The 26,368-nt window shown below is 38.7% G+C and overlaps 1 protein-coding gene across 1 annotated transcript in view; it reads left to right on the top strand.

The window, feature by feature from the left end:
• SPMIP2 (sperm microtubule inner protein 2) overlaps window positions 1-25,153 on the top strand; it is a 62,826-nt gene extending 37,673 nt beyond the window's left edge. Inside the window, exon 4 of the mRNA XM_070506527.1 lies at window positions 24,961-25,153. Within this exon, the coding sequence (XP_070362628.1) occupies window positions 24,961-25,153 (193 nt within the window). The remainder of the gene's footprint in view (window positions 1-24,960) is intronic.
• The last annotated feature ends 1,215 nt before the right edge of the window (window positions 25,154-26,368 follow it).

Here is a 26,368-nt window from a genome sequence, read left to right as displayed (position 1 = left end):
AACAAAATCCAAGCATGGACTGCAAACTAACAGTAAACAGATGAGCTAAAATTTTAGGCCTAGGCAAATAGAGTTTGTATACTAGCAAGAGCACAGAAAAACAAGGACAAGGCGTGTTACAGCTGTTCGGATTGTTTTTATTTCACTATCATCTATTCAATTTTGTAAAGCAATGAACACGTCCTGATGATGGTACAGGCGTACCTCATTTTATTGCACTCCATGGATATTGTGTTTTCTACAAATCATAGGTTTGTGGCAACCCTGTGTCGAGCAAGTCTATCAGTGCCATTTTTCCAACAGCATACTTTTGCTCATTTAGTGTCTCTATGTCATATTTTGGTAATTCTCACAATATTGCAAACTTTTTCATTATTATATTTGTTATGGTGATCTGTGATCATGATCTTTGATGTTACTATTGTAATTGTTTTGGAGCGCCAAGAACTGCACCCATATAAGATGGTAAACTTAATCAATAAATGTTGTGTGTGTTCTGACTGCTCCACCAACCGGCTGTTCCCCATTTCTCTCCCCCTCTTCAGGCCTCCCTATTCCCTGAGACACAGCAATATTAAAATTAGACCAATTAATAACCCTACAATGGCCTCTAAATGTTCAAGTGAAAGGAAGTGTCGCACATCTCTCACTTTAAATCAAAAGCTAGAAATGATTAAGCTCAGTGAGGAAGGCATGTGGAAAGCCAAGATAGGCTGAAAGCTAGGCCTCTTGCACCAAACAGTTAGCCAAGTTGTGAATGCAAAGGAAAAGTTCTTGAAGGAAATTAAAAGTGCTACCCCAGTGAACACATGTACGGTAAGAAAGCAAAACAGCCTTACTGAGATATGAAGAAAGTTTTAGTGGTCTAGATATAAGGTCAAACCAGCCACAAGATCCCCTTAAGTCAAAGCTTAATCCAGAGCAAGGTCCTAACTCTCTTCAATTCTCTGAAGGCTGAGAGAGGTGAGGAAGCTGCAGAAGAAAAGTTTGAAGCTTGCAGAGGTTGGTTCATGAGGTTTAAGGAAAGAAGCCATCTCCATAACATAAAAGTGCAAGGTCAGCAAGTGCTGATGCAGAGGCTGCAGCAAGTTATCCAGAAGATCTAGCTAAGATAATTCATGAAGGTGGCTCCACTAAACAACAGATTTTCAATGTAGATGAAACAGCCTTCTATTGGAAGAAGACACCATCTAAGACTTTCATAGCTAGAGAGGAGAAGTCAATGTCTGGCTTCAAATCTTCAAAGGACAGGCTGACTCTCTTGTTAGGGACTACTGCAGCTTGTGACTTTAACTTGAAGCCAATGCTCATTTACCATTCCAAAAAATCCTAGGACCCTTAAGAATGATGCTAAATCTACTCTGCCTGTGTACATTGAGATGTACAATGAGATGAATGTTGATTCTATGCCTGTGGACACAACATCCATGCTGCAGCCGGTAGATCAAGGAGTAATTTTGACTTCCGACTCTTGTTATTTAAGAAATACATTTTGTAAGGCTATAGCTGCCACAAATAGTGATTCCTTTGATGGATCTGGGCAAGGTAAATTGAAAACCTTCTGGAAAGGATTCACCATTCTAGATGCCATTAAGAACATTCATGATTCATGGGAAAAGGCCAAAATATCACATTAATAGGAGTTTGGAAGAAGTTAATTCCAACCCTCATGGATGATTTTGAGGGATTCAAGACTTTAGTGGAAAAAGTTACTGCAGATGTGGTAGAAATAGCAAGGGAACTGGAATTAGAAGGGGACCTTTAACATGTGACTAGACTGCTGCAACCTCATGATAAAACTTTAATGGATGAGGAGTTGCTTCTTATGGATGAGGAAAGAAAGTAATTTCCTGAGATAGAATCTATCCTGGTGAAGATGCTGTGAAGATTGTTGAGGTGACAGCAAAGGATTTAGAACATTGCATAAACTTAGTTGGCCAAGCAGCAGCAGGTTTTGAGAGGTTTGAGTCCAATTTTGAAAGAATTGTAGGTAAAATGCTATCAAACAGCATCACATGCTACAGAGAAATCGTTTGTGAAAGGAAGAGCTGACTGCTGAGGCAAACTTCCTTGTTGTCTTATTTTAAAAAATTGCCACAGCCATTCCATCCTTCAGCAGCCACCACTCTGATCAGTCATCAGCCGTCAACATCGAGGTAAGACCCTCCACCAGCAAAAAGATTACGACTTGCTGAAGCCTCAGATGATGGTTAGCATTTTTTAATTAAAGTATGTACATTTTTTAAGACACAATGCTATTCACACTAAATAGACTACAGTATAGTATAAACATAACTTTTAATGCACTAGAAAACCAAAAAATTTGTGGGATTTCCTTTATTGCAGTGGTCTGGAACTGAACTTACAATATCTCTGAGGTATGCCTGTAATTTCAAACATTCTTGTATTACTAACATCTACATAAGTGGTTTACACAGATCAACAATATCATTTAGCTTATATCTATATTACTAGTTGAAATGACAAGATAATAATCATCCATTCCATTTAATATGTATTACTTACCATCATCTGCTTTTCATTATTTTTTACTTTTTCTTTTAAGCCTGCTCATAATTTCAGGTTTCTATAACTGGAAGAGCAAGACTTTGAAGTTGGACAGAGTTAGGCTTACTTGCATTCTCTTATGAAATGTAGATGCCCTCTGAACCTCAGTCGCAAGGGAAAAAAGGGGAATGAATATCATGGGGTTCACTTGAGAATGAAAAGTCAACATGTGTAAAGTACCCAGAATGGACCTGACACACACAATGTTAGCTCCCTTCTCCATTATAAGAAAGTCTCAGAATGACCATAGCGTTAGCCACTTTCTTGAGGCTTTCTATTCATTTTTGAAAACTATCACCTCAAAGTAGGTGAATTCTAATTTTTTTTGGTTTCATCAAATTTTGTCCAAGGACAATGAACTGTTTTGAGGTATATTATTTGCTTTCTGCTTTAAAAAAAAAAGATCATTAAACATGTTTTTTCCTTCCTACTCCCTGGTAGAGTTCAAACCATTTCAAAGAATTTGAGCTTGGAAAAATTTCAGCTTTTAGTAGTGGTAAAATTTATTATCTATGGCACATAATTTCTCATTGATGTCATCATTAGGTCCATGACTGCTGTGTTTCCCCAACTGTTCACTGAGCAGAGCGGTGACGAAGAGAGCTGCACTGCTCAGATGTGTTATTTGAAGCCTATGAGAAACAATTCCAAGAGCCTCAGTAGCAGGGGTGCTTTGAAATTACTAATATTCAAAAGGAAAATTTTTGTTCAGCATTTGCATTTTTCTTGGAACTAATTCCAAATTAAATAGTCCCCTCAATATTCAAGGAAGAGAAAAATACCCTTTTCTGACTACTTTGGTTTATAGTCCTTAATTAGACTACTCACTTACTGAGTCAATAAGTTAATAAATACTTTTGGAGCACTGTCCTTTCCATCAAACAGCTCATAGTGTAGCAGGGAAAATGGAAACAGTATGGCAAGAGCAGGGATTTAGCTACGCCCCAGGTGTTATGCATGTAACCCAGCCCAGAGGTGAGCAGAGGAGGCATGGGAGGCTCTCTGTGGAGGAGTCTGAAAAGGTGACGTTAGCCAAGGAAGGATGGGTAGGCACGCAGGGAAGGAGTGTTTCAAGAAGAATGGCTGTCAGTTGTGAAAGTCTAGAAGTGATCAATAGCATGGATTGACGCAATAAGTGTTTCAATGCTGCTGGATCCCCAAGTGTAACAAATGGTACAGAGACAGGTGAAATCAAAAGCTAGACTATGAAGGGTTCATACTTGAATTCTGACCTTTAGAGGATGGGAACCCCAGGAAGGAATTAAATGTTATCTACTCACCCTTTTTCACAGTACCCAAAGTGATAAAGTCAGATTTACATTTTGGATAAAGGATAGACATGAGGGAGGCATTACTACATACAGACAGACCGGGCAGGAGTCTGTTAGCCAGGCCCATGAGAATGATGGTTATCATTCTCCTGGGAATAAGAGTCAAGATGGACGGGAGGGAACAGATTCTAGAATTATCAAGGAGTAAAACTGGCAGGACTCAGGTATTGGATATGGGGGATGAAAGCAATGATGGAGGCAGTGACAACTTCTAATTTCTAGTTTGAGTGAATAATTTGATAGGGGACCAGCTCAGACTGAGCATAAAAGGAGCATCTTGTTTATCAAGGAAGAAGGTGATGAGATGCTGAGTTCAGATGGATTTGAAGTCCCCGTGGGGGGCTTCAGATAGATAAACATGTGAAGCTAGATGGAAGTACTGTGCTGAGGAGCCTTTTCTGTCATCATCTTTAGGTTGTACTTGAAAATATATGAGTGGATGAGAAGAGAGATGGCCAGATAAATAAGAGCAGAATTGGAGGGAATTCAAACTCTGTTTGAAAAAAGGAGAAGAGCTGTGAAAGAAGACATGGCAGAAAAAGAGAACTGGATCTTCAAAGTTAAATAAGATGTGAATTGAACAATGTCCACCTTGGTGATCAGAGTCCTTGGTGAGAAGAGAACAAATAGGACACTTTGGGAGAAGGGGAAGGAAAAAAGGGACGGAAGCTCAACAGTGGATTGAGGTGTGAAGGGGAGGTGAAGTGGAGTCAACAAGTACAAGCTATGGTTTTGAAAAATGTGAGTGAGAAAGGGAAGAAAATATGAGCAGTAACTAGAGGAAGATGAAGGGCCAAGTGTAGGCTTTTTGAGGATGTGAGAAACTTTTTCTAGAGAAGGGCTGACTGCTACAGAGCAATATCCTAGGGTAAGTGGTGATGGAGTTGTGGGTTCAGGGGCACAGGTGAATGTGGAGGCCCTGGATGGGAAGAAAGGCTCCTTCATTCCCAGAGACTAAAAGGAAGGAGATAGGATTTCTTTGTCTGTGGAGGTGGGGATGTACTTGTACATGTAAGTGCGGAGTGGGTGTTGAAGGAGCTTAGACCTGAGGGCGTCAGTGTCCTCATGAAGTCTTCTGTGTGTGCGTGTGTGTGTGTGTGTGTGTGTGTGTTTAAGGTGGTAAAACATATACAACATTAAATTTCCTATTTTAACCATTTTTAAGTGTACAATTCAGTGGCCCATGAAGTGTTGTACAAGGCTCTGCACTGTAGAGGACCGATGAAAGTAATGGGAATGAGATGGAGTAGGGGTCTTGAGGAAACAAGGAGGTTTGGAACAGCTGCTGCAGGGACTGAGAAAGATATGCACCAAGGAGAAGTAAAAAGATTTCTGGGTTTTTGTTTTTTTAGATTTTTTATTTTTTTCCTTTTTCTCCCCAAAGCCCCCCAGTACATAGTTGTATATTTTAGTTGTGGGTCCTTCTAGTTGTGGCATGTGGGATGCCACCTCAGCGTGGCTCAATGAGCGGTGCCATGTCCGCGCCCAGGATTCGAACCGACGAAACACTGGGGCCACCTGCAGCAGAGCGCACGAACATAACCACTCAGCCATGGGGCCGGCCCCAAGATTGCTGTTTGTTAGCGTACAGAAGGCCCACCTGAGGTTGGAGGCCATGTGTTTATATCAGCAAGGTTATTCAATTATTCTGTAGAAGAGTTATACACCATGATATAGGACCCAAGAAAAATTGGAGATAGGGCAACTTGGCTAAACTTTTAGAAAAAATAAAATTATATCTATACCTCACAACATGCAATAAAATCAATTGCTGATGGACTAAAGAATTAACTATTAAAAAGTGAAACAGTAAAATATAGAATGAAATTTACAGGAACATTCATATTATGTTTATATAGTCTGAGGGTACAGAGGTTAGACTGTAGCATTAAAGCCACAGTTGAGGGTTTATGAGTATGTTATTCATCACTTTATCTTTAAATGTTGCCTCATGTTTGTAATATGATCCTCAAGAGCATCTTATGTTTATCCTCTATAATTTTAATTCAGTTTTCAACAGCATCACTTCTGTTCTGTATTCCATCCAAACTATGGACAAGTGCAGTACCAAGGAAATAAGACATAGTTCCCACCCTCAAAGAGCTTACCCTATTGTGGGGGGAACAGACACATAAGCAGATCATCCTAATAAACTATATTAGGCTGCAGTGATAGAAATATTGAGTCAGCCAATATTTGTTGATTACTTATTTCTATCTGGCCCTGTGCCTGGAGCTGGGTTTAGAAACTTAACAAAGTGTAACAATTAAGTGCAAGGCCTGTTACTATAGGGAGTATCTTGGAGGATGCAGCAGAAACATATCTGGGAATCTAAACCTTGAGGAAGGATCAGGAAGGCTCTACAAGGTCTCTTGATCTTGCAGGACGGGTAGGAGTTGGTTCCTAGAATTGCTGTATTTAGATTCCAAGATGCTATCATTTTAGAGATGGAACTTCACACGTTCAGACGAATGACCTTGGAGCACAATTACCACATATTTGACAAAAACTTTTCATTTCTAGCCTCTACAGCAATAAAGATGACAGGGTTAATACTGAATGCTGCAGCTTATTTTCTGTCTAGCAGCCTAAAGGCTAACTCATTAAAATTCAATGACAAATTACATGGTGGGTGGCAGAACAAATGTTTTCTCCACTGAGCAGAGCTAAGGCCTTCAAGACAGTTTCTCCCAGAATCTAAGTCACTCTTTGCAGCTGTTCAGTAAGACATAATTCAGGCATCGCTGCCTCCTCCATATCTATCAGGACACCCAACCCTTTCTCTGGGTTAAATGCATGTGGCAACAACAAGGAAAAAAACAGGAAAGCAATACTGACTCCACACTTGGTTTGATTTTGGAATCGTACATATCTTATCTGTCAGACATACCTTGTATCTTACTTCTTACTTAGAACATAAATTAACTTCTATTTAAAATGAAGAAAACAACTAAATGCATATCCAGTTGGTGATTTAACCCACAGAGAGTTAAAGCACAGTAATTTGACTATAAATCTATATGGGGTATGCTATCAGAACAAAAGAACTGCAAAAAGCTTCGTGGAGGCGTTGGTAGTGTTACTCTGACTCTGTTGTGGGTGTATTGTGGGATAAAGCAAATGAGCAATAATGTGATGTTCTTATTCAATCATTCCTGATTTGGTCGAGTACCAGGATTCTTGGAGTGGGAGAAAGGAAATACAGATGTTAAGGTAAAAAGAGTTGAAAAGCAAACACTGAATTTGATTGGAAGATGGGTATGTACATAGATGTAATGACTGCGTGTGTTTACATATTTTTTTTCATGACTCTATTCACTATAAAGGCTTAGACATAGGAACCAACTCAGTAGCTGCTGCGCGCCCCTAGTGCTCAGACTCTGCTCTTCAAACACCTTTTCTGTTAAAAGGAATTGGGGCTTCTTGGAGAAATGGTTGACTCTGGATCTGGAGAAGGAAAGGGAAAGCATAAGCCTAGTATAGTATGCCCTACCAGACAAGGAAGCCATCCAAGATGACTACAGTCCTGTCTGAAGGACTTGGGAGCCAAACTTGAAGACATTCCCACTGGCCAAAATAGGAGAACTTGCAGAAAAGGGTAATAACTTCAATGGATTAACATACATGATACCTACATATACATGAACATTCATGAGTCCATAATGTCACTTAAAAAACCACAACGACCTGGTCACATTGGAGGATTCCAATGAACCAAGCTATTATTTTGAAAATGAGTGAATAGAAGGAAAGAATCAAATATTAATTCTGCCCTTTCTAATACTAACTTTACCACTGCACACAAAATAGAAGATGACGTGACTTTAAAAAAAAATAAAGTAATCCAGCTAATACACAAAGAAGGAAGAATGGAATCAAACATTACCACTTCACAAACTCTAATGAATTAATGAATCTAGGCACTGATCATCAGTGGCTGCCAAAACCACAAAAAAAGAAATGATCAGATGTTATGCATCTCTTGATGAAAGAGCACACCACTACCTGGAAAGTAGTTGTTATGGGCTGAATTTCGTCCTCCTGAAATCCAGCGTTTAAGTCTAAACCCTAGTGCCTGAGAATGTGACTGTATTTAGAGACAGTGTCTTCAAAGAGGAAATTAAATTAAAATGAGGACCTTTATGGTAGATCCTACTCTAATATAACTGATGTCCTTATACTAAGAGATTTGAACACAGACATGCATGGAGAAATGACCGTGTAAAGACACATGGAGAATATGGCCATCTACGAGCTGCGGAGAGAGGCCTCAGAAGAAACAAACTCAGCTGACACTTTGATATTGGGCTTCTAGCCTCCAAAATTGGGAGAAAATACATTTCTGTTGTTTAAGCCACGCAGTCTGTATTAGGCCTGATACAGCCCTAGCAGACTAATACAGTAGTCTTGCCAAAAATCCCAACCTGACTTGGATTAAGCCTGTAAATCCAACTAACAATGTATAGGAAATAAGATGACAGCAAAAAATGTTAAATGACAATGAGCTGTTGCCAGAAAAAATGTATTTTGGGAAATTTTATAGGACAATGGAAACAAAATTTTTATGGAAACAAACTTTGTTTCTTCAACAAATAGTGAGGAGAAGGATGAGGAGGAAGAAGAGGAGGAGGAGGAGGAGAAAAGAGATGAAAGAGAGCCTATGAATTAAAAGAAACTTATAAGACTTAGCAACCAAATTGCAAATTGTGAAACTTATTTGGATTCTGTTTCTAACAAACTGCTAAAAAAATCATAACATTTATGACACAACTAGAATTTTGATGGCTGAATGTATGGTGAAATTATTAAATTTTTAGGAGAAAAAAGTGGCATTGTGATTATGTTAAGAAAAAGAGTTTGGGGCTGGCCCCGTGGCCGAGTGGTTAAGTTCGTGCGCTCCGCTGCAGGCAGCCCAGTGTTTCGTTGGTTCGAATCCTGGGCGCGGACATGGCACTGCTCATCAAACCACGCTGAGGCAGCGTCCCACATGCCACAACTAGAAGGACCCACAATGAAGAATATACAACTGTGTACTGGGGGGCTTTGGGGAGAAAAAGGAAAAAAATAAAATCTTTAAAAAAAAAAAGAGTTTATATATACGTGTGTGTGTGTGTGCCTGTGTGTATGTGTGTGTATATATACATATATATATATATATATGTGGGGTTTTTTGGTGAGGAAGATTGGCCCTGAACTAGCATCTGTTGCCAATCTTCTTTTTGCTTGAGGAAGATTGTCACTGAGCTAACATCTGTGCCAATCTTTCTCTGTTTTATATGTGGGGTGCCACCACAGCATGGCTTGATGAGCTGTGTGTAGGTCTGCGCTTGGGATCCAAACCAGTAAATCCTGGACTGCCGAAGAAGAGCCTTAACCTCTACACCACCGGGCCAGCCCCCAGGCTTTTGTATTTTTGAGAGTCATACCGGAAAGATATGATGTCATGACAGGGAAAGGATTATGGAGTAGGATAGAGATGAAATAAGATCGGCTATCAATTGATAATGTTTGAAGTTGGGTAATAGGTACTTGGGGATCTTTAAACTATTTTGTCTATTTTTGTGCATATTTAAATTCCCAAAGTAACTAAAAATAAATTGTATCAGCTTTATCCTTAGTTAATGAAGGCCAAGAATTACTATTTGGATAAACAACCTTGTCGAAAACTCAAATGAGCCAATACTGTTATTGTCTCCCAGCTAACCTTTACTTGGATTGATGCCAAGCAGCTGAAATAAATTTGCTTTCCTTTCTTTCTCTTGCTATTTTCTGACACTCACACAAGTAAGCAAGTGATGCCCAGGAAGCATCAGCATGAAGAGAAGCCCAGGACTTGGTATTTCAGAAGCCCTGCCTGAGCTGCGGAAATTGGCAATCTTCCTGGATGTCTTATATAAAACCTCCCATATCTCCAGCAACATCAGGAATTATATTCAATCTTCCTAATAGGTGACTCTAGACATTCTAATATGCTGCATTTCTGCTAAGATTTTGGACAGCTGCCTCTGCGGCGATGTGCACGAGTGATAGTCACTTCATATAAATCATTTTAAAATACTGAATGAAAGTCAATAAACACCTCTGTGTGGTTCCACATCGTGGACAAACCCTTAGCAACAGGAACCTTTTGGAGTACGTCCTTCTGCACAGGAAGACAACACATTTGATTTAGGTTGCATAGCCTGTGTAACGAAGCCCAGCTGGCGCCCATAAGGGCAACCAGCAACGTGCTGGTGACATCACCGTGGCAAGGACAGCATTTTTCACATTCTGGAGCTCGGGGAAGACAATCTGGCAAAGTCATGAAGTGTTCACTTAGGGTAATGCGAGATCTCTTTTGTTTCAATTAATTCTTTGCTTCAGCATAGTGGTAGAATCTTTAACAAGCCTTTCAAATAAAGTAGTTGTGTTTCCTATGAAATAAAAGCAATAAATCAAACCAAAATAATTGCAATCTGAGGTTTGAAGCATATGGTGTGTGTAAGATTACAGAAGTGCACAAGCCTTCAATGCTCTCCTTCTAGAAGAAAGCCCAAGAAAGTAGGCTTTTTCTACTTACAGGGAAAACATTCTTACATTTGGTTATCTCTTTCTGTCTTTTAAAAATAGCATTCAAGCCATGTTCTTATGCCTGAAACAGCTACACTGGCAATTTGGGAAGATTGCTCTTGAGATTTCCCAAACGCTTCTTTGAGAAGCGGTTTCCTTTTTATCCTTGAGACGGTATATTTCACACTAATGTGAATTACGGTTTGTTTATAAATTTAAATAATCCTAAACTTTGCAAAATAGTTTGTGCCCATAGATGTGCAGACCCACTTAATAAACTGGTTTTTGATTTGTTAACGCTGTGAAACTGATCATGGACATTTTCGCTATTTTGGAAAGGAGGAGACCACTGAGCAAGAATAAAAGATCCAAACGGGCACAAAAATTTCTCTCTCCATTTCATCATTAATAATTAACCTTGGAGGTTGATTGCAATCAAATAATCTCTTAGTAGCCATTTTACTCATTTGCAGGTAGAGGAGTAAATCAGTAATTGTTTTCCATATACTAATGTTTTGGTTCTTTTGCCATGTGTCCGTTTTATATAGACTTCTATAAGCTATTAGCTTCTGTGTGGTCTCCCAGGTGACCTGGTACTCTGCTGAACACATAGTAAGTGCCTGCTCAATAAACTCTGGCTGAGACTCTTGCTGTCTAAAGACAGGATCCACAATACAGATAGCTTCTGGATCTTTGAGGCTATAAATTACCTCAAATTGTTCTAATCATTCAGTCAAATATCACTTTAGATCTTTATCTTAAGCAGGTTAGGTTACAATTCAGAGGTAGAACCTCAGTTTCCCGAGCATCTTGAAGACTGAACATTAGGTAAGCACTGCACATGCCTTCTAAATAAATCTCTGTAAGCTCCTTTGGATAGGGATTACTAAAAATTAGCCTTTTTTATAAGCCTATTTCTCTTTCCACTCAACAAGAATCTCCAGGGCAACAACTAACCTAGGATAAATTTCATTAACATAAAAGTTTTTCTCTATTAATAATTGCTAAATACAGTTGTGTACTCATTTTGTTTGTTCAAATATGTAATACCAAAATAGTTTCATGTTTTTAATCATCTCCATGACAGTTATTGATCCAGGATCAAATAATTGTTATCTCAGAAGATTAAGATTAAATCTTTTGAAAACAAGACATGACATCATCCTGTGTGATTCTGTAGGGACAAGGACGGAAGGAAGATCAATGTTTAAGAAATAAGGTTGGACTTCACTAAATGGTGATATGGCTGAAACTGATCTGCAGCATCCCAAATGTCTTCACTTCCTCCTTTATGGTTCTACCCCTTCAATTTACATTCTCTTGAGAAGGACCAGGTGACAATGCTTTATAGTACCTCCCCCCAACTGTGTGCACTGGAAGCCTGGTCTCTGGTTGTGGAATAAAAGAAAGCAGCAAGGGAGGGTTTAAAGGACTGTTTTCTTGGCAGCTGGTGTCTCTGACATCATATGACATATGTGGCTGTTTGTGTTTGCAGTAACACCCACTCTGTCTATGTAGAAGGCCAATTCAGAAAAGGAAAATACAATTAAAAACATCTTTAAAGCTCTAATTATAATGCCTTAGGAGATTCTGACTTTAGATGTAGACCATACCGTAAATGCAGAAAGATCTTTAAAAAACAGGGGTCTTATTTTCCTGCAAATGTTCCAAAGAGAAAATAACAGAGAGAGAAGGCCTGTTCTCCCAGAAAGTGCAGATCCTGCCAAATGGTTTCTAAATGTGTTTCTCAAAAATTTCCATGTGCCCTCAATGGCTTTTGAGTACTTCTGGAAATGGAAAGAGCAGAAATCAATGACCCTGTGAGAAAGCAAACATTTAAGGGAACGAGCTTGCTGAGAAAACAGGTACATAGTCATGCTTTTAAGTCATCATTTAGATACAGCACCACTCTTCACAGGTTAGAAATACACGGTTACATCACTTTGTGATGCTGCAAGTAAACTGCTGCAGCCCTAAAGGGGACTTTCCACATATTTCTCTATTTGAAAATCAAGTGAATAACTGTGTCTGGGGTATATATTAGGCAACCAGATTGACTCACTGGAACTTACACAGTTAGTGATTTGTTTCTTTAACTTTGGAATCTAAAAGACGGTAATTTTACCACTTATTAGAACTATTTTTAGTCAACCAGAGGGAACATAGAAGATCACTAAACAGTAGAAAAAGCTTCGCTTCTGGGCAAGACCGATGCTGGGTGGTCAATCTCCAGAATAACAGGCTACTTTGATCAATTTAAGTAAACGTATTAATTTAAGCTGGTTATTTCACCAACATACTGAGAGTTCATTGAATTGTCTGGTCATGAATCGAAGTGGCTGCCCTGGCGTCTCCTGTGGGCCCAGCTTGAGTAATCAAAAGTTGGGAACCCAGAAGACCAAGCAGATCACCACCCTTAGCGGGGCCCCTCTTCAGCAGTCCAGAGTATTTTCTGTGGCAGAAGTGTCAAAACAAAAGTTAAGTTTGTCCCATCGGTTTTAGACAGTTACATAAGCAAGGACAAGCCAGTCATTTCCTAACTTAGCGCTAAAGTCTATTTTATCTTCTTACTCCATTTCTCTGCCATTCACGGTGCTGGGAAAATTTTGGTCATTTCCCAAATAACCAATGGTTTTTAAGGAAAATTTAGACATGTTTTATTATAAAAATAATACATGCTCACAGTTTTAAAAATTCAAATAGCAAAAGAGATTGTGAATTTAAAATCAATTCCACCTCACCCCAAACCCTCGGTCACGTACAGTCACAGGGTATCTTGCTGCAGATTACTATGAAACCATTTTTTTGTATCTTTATAGAGGCAAGCAAAATTGACTGAAAATGTGTTCTATGTTCATGAACTCTGCTAGACACTGAAGATACAAAAAAGGAAGAAATGGTTCTTTCCCTTTACTCACAGATGTACTGGGGGTGAGAGTCAACATGACAATACCAAGTATAAGAGGGATGAACAATGTACTCAGGGGAACACAGGAGCCCATGATTGTGCCCCAGTGTTGAAGGTGGGGTGGCCATTCAGGAATGCTTTGGAGGAGAGATAACACGAGCTGCATTTTTAAGGCTGCTTGGGAAATCAAAAGGAGAGCTCGGAGGTGGAGCCAGGAAAGGCATTCCAGCCGTGAGGAATCACAGAAGCAAAACCACGAAGGAGTGAACCTTCATGGTGTGTTGATGAAATGGCTGGTTGTCTGATGTGGCTAAAACATAGGGTATTGGTCCAGGGGAATTGCAATACAGGGGCCAGATTGTGTAGTGTCTTAAATTCCATACTAAAGATTTTGTGCTTAATTCTGTAGGCAATGAATTGTTGTTTTTCAAATTTTAAGTAAGGAAGTCATGTAATCAAACTTGTGTTGGAAAGAATACTTGGTATGTAATAGCTGTAGAAAACTGTTTACTGAATGGGTGGAGCAGAGACTGAAGAGAAAAAGACAAGTTAAGTGAGTTTGCAATAATCACAATGATGAGAACCTGAATTAGAGAGGTGGGGATGGTGAGACAGTTGAGAAAAAGACTCAATGAGACTTGGCAACCAACTAAATGTCGAAGGATGCGGGAGATGTGAAAGTCAAAGGCAATTTTGATATGTCTCTTTTGGGTGGCTGAGTATATGGTTATATCATTGACCAAAATAGGGAAGAGAGAGGAAAGAAAGGGTATTTGGTGAGGGAAGAAAATAGGGAGATGGGGAGATGAATTGAGAGGCAGCATCTTATATAACAATAATAATACATATAGCCAACATTTACTGAATTTTTACTATGGGTTGATACTTTTTTAAGTATTATATAAGTATTAACTCATTTAATTCTCATATAGAGTAGGTATTATAATATTACCCCCATTTTATGGATAAGGTAATTACATATGTTTAGAATCAGACAATTCCAAGTTGAAATCCCAGCTCTAGTCCTTTTTGTTTGTGAGGAAGATTCACCCTGAGCTAACATCTGTGTCAATCTTCCTGCCTTTTGTATGTGGGATGCCTCCACAGCATGGCTGACAAGTGGAGCAGGTCCACACTGGGAGCTGAACCCACGAACCCAGGCTGCCAAAGTGGAGCACATGGAACCTTAACCACTTGGCCACAGGGCCAGCCCCACTACTGCTTTTCAATAGTTTGATCTTGGATAAATTAATCAATCTAACCTCAGATGTAAAAAGCAGGAAATGATACCTTTCATATGGGATTATTATGAATATTAGAGTTAATTCTTATGAAGCAACTAGCATAGTGTCTGGAATCTCATGTATCTTAATAAATGCTAGAAATTATTATTGTTATTATTAGCTATGAGTTATCCTGGTAATATGTTCAGTAAGAAGCTGAGAGTTTGCATTTAGATTGTAGAGTTGAAAGTAAAAACTTCATTGTCAGTGTGTTGATGTTGGTTGAATCCTTGGATATAAATGCTATTCCATGGTTTGGAGGTGGGTGGTGGTATATCAAGAGATGAGACTCAAGGATGATATTCTGGGGAATATCAATGATAAAGGAGCAAAAAGAATGAAAGATTCTTCAAAAAGAAATGTAGCTGTAGTAACATGAGAAGTCAGAGGAGAGACATAAAGAGAAGAGCTTTGGAAGCCCAAGTGGAAAGGAATTCCAGGAGGAGGACAATGTTAACAATCACAAACACTTCTGGGAAGTCATACTAGAAAGTCTGAAAAGAGATGATCTGATCTGACAGATAGAAAGGAGGTTCCTGTTGCCTGGGCTAAGAATCATCACAACGAAGTAATGGTAAAACAAAGTAGAATGCATTACTGAGGAGGGGTGAAAGAAGAAGTGGAAACATAAGGCACAATTTTTCTTTAAACAGTGAGTCTCCATTTCATTTTAAAATGATTAAATTTGGGAATCATTTTAGCAATGGTGGAGTAAGGACCTCCAAAAGTACACTCCTCCATAAAAGAAATAAGAACACTGGCAAAAGTTGTCAAAATCACCTTTTTCAAAATACTGGGTATTACCCAAATCCTTCCACAATCCGTGGAGTATTTATTTAAGAAAAATGGCTGAATCTTGGAAAGAACAATGATCTTTGTGGCATTTCAAATTTAAATTAAAATTGTCCTATTCACGTCCTCTCTTGCCAGCTCTATGGTAGCCTCACAACCATGGTAGCTGTGAAAACGAGCAGTTTACTGATCATTGGAGGAGAAACACAGATTTGAAGCTCCCTGAAAAGCCTCATACTCAGAGAAGTGTTATATTTGATCCACCTTGAAAATTCCTGGAAAAGCTCCATTCTCAGTGCTTGTCATTATTTGACCCAACTCTGTGTAGGAACAGCTCTATCCCATGGGCATTCATCAACAACAATCAGCAACAGTTGTTTAATATCACAGCTGCCTGAGGGAGCATCACTAGTTGGGGCAAACAAGGAGCTGACCAAAAATCTTAAAAAGAAAAACTGGGAGATGAGATGTCCATAGGGGATTTTGAAATTCTACAACATATTTCTAGAAATTTAGAAAGCTGTGAAGACATGCAGGACTGCATACATGCCCAGGAAAAACTTGAGAATGTCCTATTCTCTCACTTTTGTCTGATCTTGAAGCTCCATATAAGCAGGAGATGGAGGCTAATGTGGTGCTGTAAGCTGCCTGCCAGAGCATTGAAAGTATGCCTCGACACACACAAAGGCCAGAAGATACATTGATTTGAGGCATTTAAGGAAATGTCTGTCCAATCAGTAGCTGACCACTGAGCTAGCCAAGGAGAAAATTCAGGGGGCACACAAGACAGCCTTTAAACAATTAGTCTAGGCAAGTCATTAAAAAACAGCAACATCACCACCACCACCAAAACAACAAGCAGGAACAAGAACGAGCCCTAAGAAGGAGGAGGAAATCTCATTTTCAGAATTGACACTTTATATTAATTGAAATGCTGCATTTTCAACAAAAAATATGAGACAAACAAAGGAACAGGAAAGTATGGCCCAAACACAGGTGAAGAAAAGCAGTCAATACGTGCTGTCTCTGAGAAAGAACAGATGTATTTACCAAACAAAGACTTTCAGTCAGCTACTATAAATATGTTCAAAATGCTAAAGAAAACCGTTTCACTAGCTAGTCATGCTGTGCCACAGGATAGAATATAACATGAGTGTGACCAAGGTTAGAAGGCAGGTAAGCACTACCAGGGAAGAGACTAGGGCATGATTCAAGGTCACTGAGAACAGACAACAAGCACACCAGGCTCAAGTGGTACAGTGGTTACTTATAGCAAGAGGAGAGACTATACCCAAGATCTGGCTCCTTGCAATGTGTTGGTCCTCCATGGCTAATGGATCCATTCAGCAGCTGCCATGCTCAGCATGGCTGCACTTACCTCACATTGTGCCATAGTAGAAGCACCTCAACCCCTGCCTCATACAGTCTGAAATACAGGAAGTATTTGAAATATTGCAAGTATTTGAAAGTATCTGAGAAAGCTTACATGTGCCCAATACAGAGACAACAGGAACATACTGGCTGTGCTCTGAGTTCTTTGCATGCAGTGCAATTTGTGAGCATGCCAGTGTGTCCTGTACTGAATGCAAGATTCTTATTGGGAACACAGGGGAGGTGTTGGGCTACATTTAGACCCTTCCCTCATAGAAACCATGTCAAAATATTAAAGGAAAGTATGACAATAATATCTTGCTAAGCAAAGAATATCAATAAAGAGATAAAACTTACAAAAAAGAAATAAAAATTCTGGAGTTGAAAAGTTCAATACTGGGGCTGGCAATGTGGTTGAGTGGTTAAGTTCACATGCTCTCCTTCAGTGGCCCAGGTCTTTGCTGGTTCGGATCTTGGTCAAGGACATGGCACCGCTCGTCAGGCCATGCTGAGGCAGCATCCCACATGCCACAACTAGGAGGACCCACAACTAAAATATACAACTACATACTGGGGGGATTTGAGGAGAAAAAGCAGGAAAAAAAAAAGATTGGCAACAGTTGTTAGCTCAGGTGCCAATCTTTAAAAAAAGAAAAGTACAATACTGAAGTAAAAAATTCATGACAGGAGCTTAATAGCAGATTTGAGCTGTCAGAAAAGAATCAGTGAACTTGAATATGGGTCAACTGAAATTATCCAGTCTAAGAAACACAAAGAAAAAAATGAACAGAGCCTCTGAGGCTGTGTACTAATATAGCATAATGGGAATTCTAGAAGGACAGGAGAAAGAGAAAGGGGTAGAAAGACTATTTAAAGAAATAAGGGTCAAGAACTTCCCAAATTTGATGAAAAAGTAATTGACACATTCAAGAAGCTCAACAAACTCTAAGTAAGATAAACTCAAAGAGACTCACATTTAGACATATCATAGTCAAACTGTTGAAAGGCAAAGACAAAGAGAGAATCTTGAAAGCAGTAAAAGAAATATGAATCATTGCATATAAGGGATCTTCAAGATAAAAGTTAAATTCTCAGCAGAAATTATGGAAGCCAGAAGGCAGTGGAATGACACATTTTTCGAAGTTCTGAAAGAAAAAGATTATTAGCCAATAATTCTATATCTAGCAAAACTATCCTTCAAAGATGAAGCAGAAATTAAGACGTCCCCAAATAAGCAAAAACTGAGATATTTTTCTCACTAGTAGATCGCCCCAAAATGAAATGCTAAAGGGAGTCTTTCAGATTGAAATGAAAGGACAATAAACAGTAATTCAAATCCACATGAAAAATAAACAAGCACTTGTAAAGGTAACTACATAGATAAATTAAAAAGTCAGTATTGCCATATTTTGGTTTGTAACTCCTCTTTTTGCCTATATTATTTAAAGACAATTGCATAAAACAACACTTATAAAACTGTGTTGATGGGCTTATAAATTAGAGAGGTATAATTGTTATGACAAGAATAACACAAATGAATAAGGAGAGAATGGAGTTACTTTGAAACAAGGTTTCTGTATATGATTGAAATTAGGTTGTATCAATCCAAACTAGATTATTTTGTAATCCTCATGCCAACCACTAAAAACAGAACAAAACAAAATAAAACCCTCAAAAACATACAATAAAAGGCTTGACAAGAGAATTAAAATAGAATGCTAAAAATACTTATTTACCACAAAAGAAGACAGTAATGGAGAAATAAAGGAACAAAATAGACATAAGACATATATAAAACAAATAGCAAAATAACAGATGTAAATCCTACCTTATCAATAATTACATTAAATGTAAATGGACTAATGGTGAGAGACTGGATGCTTTTACTCTATGATGAGGAACAAGACTCTCTTCTCTCACCATGTCTATTCAACATTATAATACAGGTTCTAGCCAGGGCAGTTAGGTAAGGAAAAGGAATAAAAGGCATCCTTCCAGGAAAGGAAGAAGTAAAACTACATTTATTTGCAGATGACATGATCTTATATATAGACAATTCTAAGGAATCTACATAAAACCTATCAGAACCAATAAATGGGTTCAGTAAGGCTGCAAGATAAAAGATCAATATACAAAAATCAATTGTATTTCTATACACTAGCAATGAGTAATCTGAAATGAAATTAAGAAAAAAATTACATTTACGATATAATCAAAAAGAATAAAATATCTAGGAATAAATTTAATAAAAGAAGTGCAAACTGAAAACCACAAAACATCATTAAAAGAAAGTAAAGGAAACCCAAATAAATGGAAAGATAGCCTATGTTCATGGATTGGAAGACTTAATACTGTCAAGATGACAATACCTTCTAAATAGATCTGCAGGTTCAATGAAGTCTCTCTCCAAATTCCAGTTGGCTTCTTTGCAGAACTGATAGGATGACTCTAAAATCTATATGAAAATGCAAGGGACCAAGAATAGCCAAAACAATCTTGAAAAAGAACAAAGTTGGAGGACTCACATTTTTCAATTTCAAAATTTACTACAAAGCTATAGTAATCAAGATGGCGTGATACAGGTACAAGGACAGACGTATAGATTAATGCAATAGAATTGAGAGTGCAGAAATAAAACCTTACATTTACGGTCATCTGACTTTTAAAAAGGGTGCTGAGACAATTCAACAAGGAAAAAAATTTTTCAAAAAATGATGTTGGGATATCCACATGCAAAAGATTGAAGTTCGACCCCTTTCTCACACCATAAACAAACATAGACTCAACATGATTATAGACCTAAATGTAAGAGCTAAAACTATAAAATTCTTAGAAGAAAACAAAGAAGTAAATCTTCATGACCTTGGAATAGGCAACTGTTTGTTAGATATGACGCCAAAGAACAAGTGACAAAAGAAAAGCTGACAAATGAGACTTAATTGAAATTAGAACCTTTTTATGTTTCAAAGGATAGTATCAAGAAAGTGAAAAGACAGCCCACAAAATGGGAGGAAATATTTCCAAATCTTATATCTCATAAGGGACTTGTATCCAGAATATATGAAGAACGCTTACAATTCAACAACAAAAAGACAAATAGCCCAATTAAAATATGTGCAAAGGGGATGAACAGACACTTTCCAAAGAAGACATACAAAGGGCCAAAGAGCTCATGAAAAGATGTTCAACATAATTAGTCATGAGGGAAATGCAAATGAAAACCACACCGAGAATGAGATACTACTTCACATTTGGATGGCAAAAATAAAAAAGACAGTGTGCTGATGAGGATGTGGAGAAATTGGAATTCTCATACATTGCTAACGGCATTGTAAAATGGCACAGCCACTTTGGAAAACACTTTGGTAGTTTCTCAAAAACTAAACATATGACCCCACAATTCTAATCCTAGGTATCTACCAAAGATAATTGAAAGTGTATGTCCATACAAAAACTTGTACATGAATATTTATAGGAACACCATTCATAATAGACAAAAGTGAGAAACAACCCAAATGTCTATCAACTGATGAAGATAGAAACAAAATGGCATAAATAAAGTGCAATATTATTTGGCCATAAAATGGAATGAGGTATTGATACAGCTACAACGTGGATAAATCTTGAAAACATTATGCTAAGTGAAAGAAGCCACTCACCAAAAGCCACATACTGTATGACTGCACTTACATGAAATGTCCATAATAGGCAGATGCATAGAGTCAGAAAGTAGCTTGGTGATTGCCAGGTGCTGGAGAGGGGGGGAATGGGGGGTGACTGCTAATGGGCATAGGGTTTCTCTTTAGGGTGATGATAATATCTGGAACTAGTGTTGATGGTTGCACAACTTTGTAAATATGATAAAAAACCATTGAATTGTTTACTTAAATTGGATTTTATGGTATGTGAATTATATATCACTGTTAAAAATTACATAAAGCACAATTGCTGCATTAAGGTTTAACAATCTAGATCTAGCGATAGGAAATCCATTTATTCAAGCAGCTGATATATACCAGGTACTCTTCTTGACAATTGGGGATGTTTCAGAAATATCTGACTGCTGTCCTCTTCCTTTCCCCAACAATTCAGTCTTAGAGCTATCGGGGGCAGCCTAGCAAAGGAATTGCTGCTCCAGAATGAGGAGTTGGGGAACTGTGGCAGTTCAAAGCAAAGTGAGAGGCATCTGCTGGGGGCAGCCTGGGGCGGGGTGTTGGATTCCAAATGGGGTAAGAGGGGCAAGCCTAAGGTGAAGGGGTTGGTGGTAGCAATGGGACATTGGTTACAGACAGGAAGACTGGTCAAACAAGTAAGTAAATAAAGAGAATGGGGGCCAGGTTTGCCACTATAGGACAAAAGAGTTACAAATATGGAAAGAGAGAAAACAAAACGAACCCTCTGATGAATCCTGTGTAATTTTGTCTGAGATGGCTGTGTGAGAGTGGCACCCCGATAATAAAAAAATCCCTAGCACCCAGATCTTGGCTTCTAACACCACCTTCCACTAAAAGGAACTAGAGTTCCCTCAAGAAATGATTATTCGAGAACTGGGGAAGGGAAAGATGAATTTGGAACATCTTTTTGTGTTAAAAAGCAAGGAAATGTTCAAAGAATAACAAGGCTATTTCAGAAGGACACAGAAGCCAGATTGAAAGGCTCCCACTAGCCAAATCTGGGACAACTTGGGCATCAAAATGAGTGTTATTAATGGATTATATTCCATTGAATAAAGTAGGAAATCATGAGTCCCTACTGATATAAACAAATTAATGAATAAATGGAAAGTTTGATATGGGATGAGATATTTACATAATTTCAAAGTATTTTCTCACAAAATACTAACAATAAAAAGGCAAAGGAATTTTACAAAGGAGAAGCCTGGCTGATATCACCTTAATCAAGTGACCTAAGTGAACCTCACCAGCAATGGGACAAGTCGCACCATGGCCTTTCTGTGTTATTCCCACTCAAAGATGCATAACCTGAATCTAATCAAGAAGAAACATAAGACAAAGCCAATTTGAGGGACATCTAAAACATAACTGGCCTGTGTTCTTCAAAATCATCAAGGCTGTGTGAAATTTACAGGAAGATTGAGAAACTGTTCCAGATTGAAGGAAACTAAAGAGATGAGAAAACTGAATGCAATATCTGATTCTGAACTGGATCCTTTTGCAAAATGGACATTACAGGGACAACTGGAAAATTTGAATGGTGTCTGAGGATTAGATGGTGGTAATAAAAACATGTTAATTTTCTGATTTCCTCTGATTTTGATGGTTATATTGAGGTTATGTAGAATATCTTTGTAGGAATTACACACTCAAGTATTTGGGGATCATGAGTATCGTGTCAATAATATATTTTCAAATGATTCAGGAAAATAAGCTTTTGTACTGTGCTTCCACTTTTCTATAAGCTTAAAATCATTTCAAGAAGCAACAAATCTGAGGGCCTGCCCTGTGGCCGAGTGGTTATGTTTGCGCACTCTGCTTTGGCAGCTCAGAGTTCTGCGAGTTCGGGTCCTGGGCGCGGACATGGCACAGTTCATCATGCCATGCTGAGGCAATGTCCCACATAGCTCAACCAGAGGCACTCACAGCTGGAATATACAACTATGTACTGCGGGGCTTTGGGGAGAAGAAAAAGGGGGAAAAGGGAAAAAATTGAGAAACAAATCTGACCTTGGGACCTACTTAACATAAGAATTAATAGTAAGAATATTACACTCTTAGTGTAATGTTTGGTTACATTATTTATTTGGGGATTTGTGTTTACTGATATGTGTTTGTCACTAACACTAAACCATCACTGATGGCCCGGCATTGGTGTTCCATTTGGAGCCAAACCTTCTGCTCCTTGGTTTACCCTTTTTGACTTTTGTGGCTCATTTGTAAGTTCAATATGCTGTGTAAATCTCCATAGTTGACGTGGCTAGTATTTTTATAAGAACTTCAGAATCTTTGAATTACAACTAATTTTTAACTTTCCGTTGCTCCTGGTGATTCAAGATTCAGCAACATAGGATATTCTGAATTTAAAATAAAAGATTATAAAATATTTCAGCACTTAAATGAAGACTAAATACATGCAACGATTTTTCTTTTCTAAACTATTCGGCATAATTACTTCTATAATACATTATTTTTAAGAAAATATGGCACATTTGCATGAAATGGTTTTCTGTGAATCATTAATCAAGCTAATATGAACTATAAACAATACTTGTTCCATAGATTCTAACCATTAGCTATCTTGCCCTTTAAACTTTCTTGAGATTATTCCCTGCTATTAATCTGTACTTGTAATAACAAAACTCAGACAAACCAGACTGTTGGGATCCCTTCCTGCACACCTGCCACTGGTGGGAGGGGAAAAGGAGGCTGCAGGAGAGGGGGAGTGGAGAGGAGTGGGAAGGAAAGTAGATAACCTCCAAAGTAATTCAGCTCTGATCTTCTCCCTCCTGTCCTCATCACTCCATCCATCACCGATTCAACTATGTGTCAGGCAGGGTAATAGGCACTGGGGACGCAATGATGAATGAGACACATTCTGGGCTCTTTAAGCAGCACTGAGTTCAGAGGCAGACTGCTGGGCTAGAAATTTAAGTGTATTCTGATAGTTTCTACAAAAGAAGTCAAATACAGTGTGCTATCAAAGGAGAAAAACTGCTGCCTGACAAGAATAAGGAAAGTCTTCACAGAAGAGGTGACATTTAAAGCCTTGGCTGCAGTTTGTCAGGAAAGGAGGAGGAAGGGAGCTGTAAGCAGAAGGAAAAGTTGAAGCAGAAGGCTGAAGGTCTGAATGCACGGCTTCTGGGAGCCCCTGGAGGGTTGGGGGAGAACACAGTGAAGCGCAGTGTGTGTCTGAGAGAAGGCAGAGGCTGCGGAGCAGACCAGAAAGGCCCATGTGGGCAGACCATTTAAAAAAAGAAAACCGACAAAAAACAACACAGCAATAACAAACACCTCTGTGTTCTATGCTAAGGAATTTGGACTTTATTCTGAAGCTATGGGGTGTCAGTGGAGGTTTTGCTGGAGAGTGGCATGGTCTTCTCCCTCCCAACACAAGGATTCTGTGATTCTGGGGTGTGGGAAGGGAGTGTCTGACCCCTGCCCACTGCTGGGAGAATTGCCGGCTCTCTCCCTTCATTTAGCTCTGCTCTAACATTACCTCCTCTCCGCCTGCCTACCCTGACGAAAATAGCATGCCCTTCATTTCTATTTCTTATCTGGCTTTATTTTTCTCCATGGTACTTCCTAAATATTCCCAAATATTTGACCTATTTCCCTGTTTATTGTCTGTCTCCCTTACTGGTATGATAAGCTCTATGCTAACAGGGACTTTGTCCTATTATTGCTGTCTCTCCATGCCTCATACTGTGCTGAACGTACAGTGAGTGTATGTTCTGGAATGAGTGAAGAGCAATACAGACCTGCCACAAATCTTGGTCCAAAGATTTGGGAACGCATAAAACTCAGATTCTAGGAAGGGAAACTCAGTGGCCAAGAGACTCTGAGCCTCCAGGTAGAGGGATGGTTGGGTAAGAAGCCCCAAGAAGATCTCTAGAGCAACAGCCTTCCACATGAGATGGTGAATCCTTACCCTGTGATCCTTTTTGTCTTTTTCCCCAGAGCTGACCCTTTGTAATGACAAGGCAGGACTCAGAAAATATTCTAATTTAGGGGTGTTGGAACCCAGGCAAGGATTTCACTGGAAAAAGAGAGTGAAGCCTCGATCTTTTCTCCAGCACATTTTGAAGCCAGAGACTGGAAACACGAAGCTGGTCTTTTCCTGAACTACCCTGAGATCTCAAAATGGGCAACCCATGTCCTGCAGAACTGGTGGGTCTCATGAGGTCTCAGCCTGAACATGCCATCTTCAACTTCCCAGCATCTTGCATGCTTGGCTCTGAAGGACATGAGGGGCAGTCATGCTACAGGGGCAAATTCATCAGGAGTTCCCTGAATCTCCAGCAGCTGGATGTCCAGAAACTTCAAACACTGGCTCATGGCTCAGGTCCTTAGCTTTCAAAGCCACCTGGCTAGAAGTCACTTCAAATACAAGACAGACAGACAAATCTCAACTATCGGAAAAATGGCGGCCTTGTTTCTAGATCTTTCCAATTTGAAAACCAACTAATTTCTTTCTCTTTCAGGCAACCAAAACCTTCTATTATGGACGCACTAGGAAAATACAGTCGTGCTTTTATTGCCTGGCATATGGGTGATTTTGAGCACACTAATCAAAGAAATTCCAAATGGGCTATCCTCGTTAGGCAAAGTAAGGCAGCATTGCCAAGAGCTTCCAGACCACCTAAGTTGCCACAGCTACCCATAAAGGAGGTATGATCATTTGCTTTTCTAAATAATCATAGAAAACATCAAGCTGTTTTAACATATGAATTAGAGAATGCTGTTTAATGGTAATACTACTAATAATCAGCTTTACAGCTCCTTTTAACCAATCAAAACATCTTGTAATTTATATTGGATTTCCACAGTAATGTCTATTCTGTGGATAGGGGGATGTTATTGCCATCTTATAGCTAAAGAAAACAAGAGGTTGTGGGGTTCAGTCCTTACAACTGCTTATTTATCATATGGTTTAACCTGGAGAGAATGGCCTTCTCCTTGATTTCCAAAACCTGAGAAAGCTCTCAATTTGTGAAATGGAGGTAAATTTACAACCCCTCTTAAAACCCTTATAGACCGGTGAGCAAAGTAAGAATATACCAGTTCAAATTCAAGGTGTTTTTCCCATTACTATCTATGAAATCTTGAGCAAGTTGCGTAATTTCCCTAAATGGTTTTATTAATAACTAAAATAGGAATAATAGTAACTGTCCTGAATATTTTGTAGAGATATCACGAGGATCAAGTAAAGAATGTGTAAGTATGTATTCAAGTCAACAACTCTTTCCTGTATAATGCACAGCAAAAAGCACTTTGTAGTAGTCCAGTGTTTCTTTTTTTTAATGTTTTTTTTATTTTTTAATTGTAGTAACGTTGGATTATAACATTACATAGCTTTTGCTTTAGGAAATGTGGACATTTTAACGGTGTTAATTCTTCCAATCCAAGAGCACAGAATATCTTTCCATTTCTTTGTGTCTTCTTTGATTTCTTTCAATAATGTTTTATAGTTTTTGGTGTACAGATCTTTCACCTCTTTGGTTAAGTTTATTCCTATGTATTTTATTCTTTTTGTTGCAATTGTAAATGGGATTGTATTCTTAATTTCTCTTTCTGCTACTTCGTTGTTAGTGTATAGAAATGCAACCGATTTTTGTACATTGATTTTGTCTCCCGCGACTTGACTGTATTCCTTTATTATTTCTAAAAGTTTTTTAGTGGAATCTTTAGGGTTTTCTAGATATAAAATCATGTCATCTGCAAAGAGTGACAGTTTCACTTCTTCTTTTCCAATGTGGATCCCTTTTATTTCTTTTTCTTGCCTGATTGCTCTGGCTAGGACTTCCAACACTATGTTAAATAACAGTAGTGACAGTAGGCATCCTTGTCTGGTTCCTGTTCTTAGAGGGATAGCTTTCAGTTTTTCTCCAT

The sequence above is a fragment of the Equus asinus genome, chromosome 3 (genome assembly GCF_041296235.1).
Source record: "Equus asinus isolate D_3611 breed Donkey chromosome 3, EquAss-T2T_v2, whole genome shotgun sequence".
NCBI classification, from domain to species: Eukaryota; Metazoa; Chordata; class Mammalia; order Perissodactyla; family Equidae; genus Equus; species Equus asinus.
Note: the sequence above shows the minus strand (reverse complement) of the source record. Positions and strands in the feature narration are given on the sequence as shown.